Consider the following 7,310-nt stretch of genomic DNA (forward strand, 5'->3'; position numbering starts at 1 on the left):
TGAAATTTTGACTCTTTTGGTATAAAATTAATCTTCTTGGTTGAAAATTCATCTGTTCAGTTAAAAACTGAACTATTTGCTTAAAAATTTATTTATTTTGTTGGAAATGTAATATATTTACGGGATATGTTAGGAATTTAAAGCGTTTTAAATTTAGTTCATTATAGTAACAGAATTAATTTAATTTAAAATAATTTATGCACCTATTTGTCTTTTGGTTTGTTTATTAACCTGAACAAATGAAACACATAAAGTTATTTTTTATTAAAAAAAAAGGAAGTTAAAAACGAAACACTAAAGTGTTTCTAGGTTAAGTTGATCATATAGATATCTTGGTGAAAAATGAATTATATGATCTCAGTTGACCTAGCAAATTTAAAAGTATTCTAGTCTTAAATTATCATTATAGGTTCGTAGTGAACATGTTTCAAAATTTGGATCATACTTTTTTTTAAACACTTATCATAACGAATTACAGTTTTTTATCGTAATAAGTTGCAGTATTTTTTTCTAATTAATTATAACCTAACACCGAATCTTAATAGTAATAAGACTGGTAAGGCACCGTTAAAAAAATACATAACGCGTTTAGGGTTGGCGTTGGGTCGCCTCGAATGTTACGCTAATGTTAAAGTTACTATACATACGATTACTATAGAAAAATATTTTCGAAAGGGAAAGGGGAGGGGGTCAGAATTGTCGGAAAAAAGTTACGTATTTTTAACCAATAATTTACCCCAATCATTTTAATTTAATTTAATTTAACCCCAATAATTTAAAAATATATAAAGATCAACCATTGATTGCATTTTTTTAATTCAAAATTTGTTTTGACATTTATGTTCAACATTTTCTTATTTCCCCATTTCTATAAGAAAATAACTAGAAATTTAAAACTTTGTTAAAAACTACTTTGATAGAAGTACTTTATCCTAGTATTATCAAAAATTAGATCAAGTAATGGAAATGGGCAAAACAATGTTACAATTTTTTCGCACTGACTTCATACCTTATGACATTTAATCTCATAAGCGACTCGTTATCAGTGTTAAATGTTATAAATTAATTAATTTGTAGTAAACTGGATCGATGAAGAAGGTTACAAACTTCTAACAAAAGAACAGATTAAAGATTTTATTGTGCCCATGGGTGATCGGAGTAAATTTGAACACAAATATAAAAATTATATAAACGAACTGGCTCAAGCTACGGACGTGAATTTTGACAGCTAGAAGAGCAGTATTATAAGTTCTTAGATTTAAGTTTAAAGGCGCGTGATAACTAAAGTATTTACAATTAAGCAGTAAACGTTTAAGTATTCAACGTTGTATTTCAAATGAGAGCTTTAAGATTTGTTGCCAAAAAAGTTTGATTATAAGTTTTGTAATGATTATAAAGCTGCGAAGTTGCTGAAGGTACTTATATCTACGTGTTATACTTTTAATTTTTAAACTTAAGTAGTAAGGCGTGTTATGGCCTAAAAAAGTGAGTTTGTTTTTAGTTTATTTAGTTATTTCTACGTATTTATTTGTTGGTGTTTTCAGTGATTTTGTTCATACTAGTTTTCAAGAAGGTGAAGTATTAAAATTTAATTTCGAAAGCTTTGAAATAATGTTGCTTTAATGTAAGCTTTAAAGTTAAACTTTCAAAAGATTTATATTTTTGAACTGTGTAAATGCCTTCAAACGCGAATCTTGCTAAATTACTTAACAAAAAGTTAAAGTATTCAAATTTATTTGAGTAAAACTTGACATCATTTTTTTACCTGTTTTAAGAACAAAATTTTGATTGGCATAAGGTTTAACTTCGAAAAGTTTGTTAGCGTTTTACGCCCACCAACCTGTTTCCAACAGGTCATCGTGTGATATTTTCATAGTTGACACCTTTATTACAGTATTATAAATATTAAAATGAAGTGCTTCAAATGTGATTGGTCTTCTGAAACAGCAACTCATTTACTTTTGCATTTTAAACATGTACATCACATGCAAAAAAGGATTATTATAAGTGCACTTGTGTTGCTGACTGTACCCGCTCTTATAGTGACCTAAACTCCTTTAGAAAACGCTTAATGACTCATGAAGAAAGTAGAATAAACAATAAAAGTGACATGACATTAAAACAGAATCACACTGATCCAGGTGACCATATTAGTCAGTTCAAAAAAACCGACGTTCCTACGGCTCCTATTGACGAACCAACTGAAAGTGGCAACATAAATAATTACAAAGCGACAGAAATTGATTTACAATTGGAGATGCTTATTCTCAAGTAATTAAACAAACCTTGCAAAAAGAATTTAATTTAATAGAACAGGGCACTGATATCATGCAAATCCTAACAAAAGTAAAAGAAGTAATAGATAAAGTTGACAATCCATTTCAACATTTAAATACGGTTTGAAAATTCAGTGTATATCAATCCGAGTCGCGATTAATTCGCATTATTTTGGATTTAAATTTGGTTCGGTTTGAACCGGACTGAGTCGGATTAATTTTGAACCGATTTGGGTTAAAGGAAGTCTAGAGCTCTTTTCGGATTGGTTCGAATTACCTCGAATTGGTTCGGATACCGATTCCGGCATGATTCAGAATGGTTCTGAGGGAATTTCTATCCGATATTTTTGCCAGGGTCGTCAAGTCCACTTTATAATCACTTATAAAATGTTTTATCTTATATTAGCCCTTAAAAGATCTTTATTCTCACAGCAGAATATATCACGTTTCTAAACCAATCACATTTGAATAATAAGCACTTCGTATATTATATTTTAAGTTACACACGAAAGTTTAAATGTGAAACACAAAATATTCATTTATGGATACAAAATGTGTTTTATAATAATGTCAGCGCAAGTCTATGATTCAGACAGTCTAAATATATGAGATGCTTGGTACAAAATTGATTTACTGAATTTTATTGATATCAAAACCCCTTCTCGTTATTATATTGTATTGTAGAAAATTGCATATAAATAGGGATTCACATTTTGTTGAATTGGAAGACGTTTATATATAGATGGAAGAAGATGAAGTCAAAAATTTGTGTTCCTAGCATTTTATGGATATAAAATTTTGAAGTTTATTAAATTTATTTTAGTGTATTTTAAAAAACATTTATTGCCCATTTTCGGAACAGCTTTTTTTTATAAACAATAATTTTAAATTAGCAGCCTTTAAAGAAGTTCTAATATATACATGGTTAGATCAATCCATATTACTGAAGATGTACGCATTATAATCAATTCTTCAGAAATATACTTGTACAAAATGGGTTTTTGACGTTTAGTATACCATTCGAAAACTCTAGTAATTTTTGGAGATTCCAATCTCTAAAGCGGCATTAGTAAGAAGCTAGTAATAAAATAGTGCGAAGTCGCTTATATAAAATATTTTTAAAAATTTATACACTCTGATTTAGGAAGAATTTTTATAATAAACTTCAGTAAAAAACTATGCTAGTTCATACAAGTAAAGTTTTCACTCAAGTTTAGTAGATAAATGATTACTAAATCGGTAAGAGACTACACTATTTCATTATTAATTTCTCACTAATTTCGGTTTATAGAGTGCATACACATGTTAATATTATATATACATATACCGGCAGTAGTTACGGGCAATAACCTGCAATCATTGCAGATATTTTCCTGTAATGGTTACAGGTATTTATTTGTGATCATTACAAACGTTTGTCTATGATCGTTACAGGCATTTGTCTGCAAGCGTTGCAGAATTGTATTCGTCATCGTTACAGATATTTGTATGCAATTGTTACGTTGTTGATGGACGAAAAAAATCGTTCCCATTGCGAAAATATGGAACTAAAAGATAACGGTGGGATTATGTTCGACATCGTAGATGGACGCGTTATAAAAGATAACGAATTTATTAAAACTCATAGAAATATTGTGAACGTAATGTTTTTTCAGGATGCTTTCGAGATCTGTAATCCTAACGGAGCCTCCAAAACCAAATTCAAGATAGTTGCAGTTTACATGGTATTGGTAAATCTACCTCCGCACTTGCGAACAAAAACTGAAAACATTCAATTAGTTTTGTTATGTTTAGATAGGTATATAACGCAGTTTGGATGGGATAACGTTTTAGAGAAACTTATCAAGGACGTAAAGAAACTAGAAACACAGGGAATATCCTTAATAATTAATGGAGAGTGCAAAACTTTTCTTGGGATTTTAATTGCAATGTTGGGAGATAATTTAGGAAGCCATGCTATTGGTGGTTATGTTAAAATGTTTAGCAAGTCACACAACTTTTGTCGGTTTTGCCTAATATCCCGCGACCAGTGTTACGAAAATGTTTTTTGTATTCGAAACTTGCGGATAGTAGAAAATTATATTAAATGTGTTAATGAGGCGTTAAGAAACAAATCAATTGCCATGGGAATAAAAAGGTACTCTGCATTAAATCAGTTAAATTTTTTCCATGTTGCAACTCCAGGATTACCTCCCTGTTTAGCGCACGATATTTTCGAAGGGTTTGCAAAACAAGATATGTTTTTAGCAATAAAATACTTTGTAACAAAAGGATGGTTTAAAGTTGGTTCCCTAAATTATCGTCTAAATGGTATGAAATTACTTGCGGAAAATGCAGTTTTCATTCCAACTATAAAATTGACAGGGAATAAAAAAAATTGGACGGAATTGCTAGTCAGATCAGGAGAATTATATTGCTATTTCCAGCAGCAGTGGCAGAGCAAGTTAAAGATTTTGAAGATCCCGTCTGGGAAATGGTGCTGCATTTACGAACAATTTGTTCAATAGTATGCGCCTCAGCTCTAACCTTCAGACAAATTGCAATCCTGCAGTTGGAAATCGACAATTTTTTGCGTCTAAGAATGAAATGCTTTCCTGATGACAAATTAATCCCAAAACACTCATTTCTACGGCACTATCCCATGTTAATATTCCACTTTGGTCCTTTGAAACATTTGGGGACCTTAAGATTTGAGTCCAAACATAGTGAATTTGAAACAGACATCAGGCACTTTACAAATTTCAAAATTGTAACTCAAACACTCGCTCACAAACATCAATTAAAACAGGCTGCATTTCCACCAAGTGGTTAATCCTTCGTAGACGCAAAAATGCTGTTCAATATTCACCAGATGCTTATAAAGAAATTAGACATTTAATAGCAGAAACTTGCAATGATGGAAGCTTTGGTGATATTCAAGAATGAGTTTGGAAATCTTAATCTGTGCAAAGTAGAATATATAATTATTAATGAATCATACACAAACATAGCTTTTGTGGGAGAAAGAAAGGAAATTATTTTCAATTCATTAGTTGGTGTATATGAAGATAGCAACAACGAGTGTGAAAAGAACAAAATGTTATTCTGTTTTCCATACTCTTCATTATTATCCCCGGATCCAATTCCCCAAACAATTATTGCAAACCTGACAGCATACTTGCCAAAATATGCACCCCTATGCTATGGCAAAGCGAAAACATTACATCACATATCTCATTCTTTATTGGGTAAAAATAAGTTAAAGGGACCACAAAAATTTTTTTCTCTGTGATTATTAAGATACATACGTTTTTCGAATGAAGTCCAAGTACTTTTTTTAACCCATAATTTTTTGTTGTAAAATTCGACTTATTTTGCAAATAATTGCCAGTTGTATATTGAGGCAATCAATTACTTATTTATATCTCGTAAGCGAATAGAGATAACTAAAACATTTTTCTAGTGGCAATGAAGAATTTACATTTTTTACTTAAATTACGAAGATTGTTGTAAAAATTTAATTTCTTTAAGTTATAAACATTTTTTTTTAACATTTAAAAATAAAATTATGTTCTCGGTTCACGCATCAATGAGATTGAACCCTCTTTATGCGTAAAATGTCACCGAGTATATTGAAAGAAGGTCAGTAACCTTTTGTTTTAAGGAATCTATTAATGTTTTTCTGATGATGTGCGGGCAGTTATCTCTATTCATTCACGAGATATTTTGTTATTTCATTACGAAAAAATTAACAATGGGATAAATTAAGATTTAAAATGGTAAGTTTTAAGTGCTCTAAATTAAGACCATGTGCAATCACGTAACTTGGCACTTGTAACCATATTTCAGGTTTTCAGGCATCACATTAGAAAACTAACACTTAAAATTAATTATTCGTATCAGATAAACGTAAAGAAAACGATAGGAAATGTTTATCTACTGGCTAAAGAGCAGCCAGTTTTTTAAGTTAGCTGCCTGAAAAAATTAAATCCGGTAAGGTAGGAATCGAATAAGTAATACATGGTCTGAAATAATTATTATAAGGCTTTTGAAAGTTCTAATTTTAAATTATATATATTTATATTAAATTTATAAAAAATTGAAATGTTAAATTGCGACGTATCACCTTTATCTCATTTTTTAAATGAGATTAACCAAATTGATACCAACCCTGGAAACATTTTTTTATATAATTGGAATTATTTCAGATGCATCGCTTGAACGTATGGTCCTGCGATTGCTCCAAAAAATTGCTATAAAATTCTAAAATCAAGGCGACATTTTGGAAAATGTTATACAGAATGGGTGTGAAAAATTGCAAATGTTCGGTACGAGACTTGTAGCAGAGGATGACGGGACACTGGTCGCGGATGAGGATGATGTAATGTACTATGCAAAAATGGATAAAGCTGCTTTACTGCTGGAAGATGGACAGACTTGGTTTCCTGAAAATTTACATAGTTTGCAAAAAAATACTGAGCCCTTGGGAAAACAAAGATCATCCATCGAGATGGATCAGGAGACAAATGATGTTTTTCAAATAGAGACCGAAAATGCAGTTAACGAAATTCTTACTGTCGACGCTAATGAAGACGATAATGGGCCTGCGGAAGATGATAATGGTACTGCGGAAGACCCGATTGAGGAAATGCCCCTCGAAGATCAAGCGGTTGCTAACTAAGCAGGGTCCATCGAAAATCTGATTGAAGCACATCTGAATGCGAAACGAGCAAAGTTTACATCCTGGTCTGAGTACGTTATTCCCTGGACACAGCTTGATCCTTCTGACCTAGAAAAATGCAGAAGAGGTGTGGCGAGCGCAGAAACACAGAGAGCTGTAGTACATGCTGCTATTAACGATATGCATTTTTATAATGCACCTATTAAAGTAGCAGATCTGCAAAAAATAGCCATTCAGTTCATAAACCTGTTTCAAGCAACTTTCTAGGATCGCAATCAGCGCCGGATTAACCATAGGGCTAGGTGGGGCTATAGCCCCAGGCCCCTGGGCAGTCAGGGGCCCCTTTACTCCAGAAAAAATATATAAATTCTGAG

General features: G+C 31.6%; 2 protein-coding genes across 3 annotated transcripts in view; one reads left to right on the top strand and one right to left on the bottom strand.

The window, feature by feature from the left end:
- Positions 1-7,295, top strand: part of LOC117175911 — an 8,775-nt gene extending 1,480 nt beyond the window's left edge. The window contains exon 3 of the mRNA XM_033365753.1: positions 6,464-7,295. Coding sequence (XP_033221644.1) covers positions 6,577-6,936 — 360 coding nt within the window. The 5' untranslated portion in view covers positions 6,464-6,576 and the 3' untranslated portion in view covers positions 6,937-7,295. The remainder of the gene's footprint in view (positions 1-6,463) is intronic.
- LOC117175909 (cell division cycle protein 20 homolog) overlaps positions 1-7,310 on the bottom strand; it is a 135,391-nt gene that overhangs the window by 112,954 nt on the left and 15,127 nt on the right. The gene's annotated exons all lie outside the window — the stretch shown is intronic.

The sequence above is a fragment of the Belonocnema kinseyi genome, chromosome 7, assembly GCF_010883055.1.
Source record: "Belonocnema kinseyi isolate 2016_QV_RU_SX_M_011 chromosome 7, B_treatae_v1, whole genome shotgun sequence".
Classification (NCBI taxonomy): Eukaryota; Metazoa; Arthropoda; class Insecta; order Hymenoptera; family Cynipidae; genus Belonocnema; species Belonocnema kinseyi.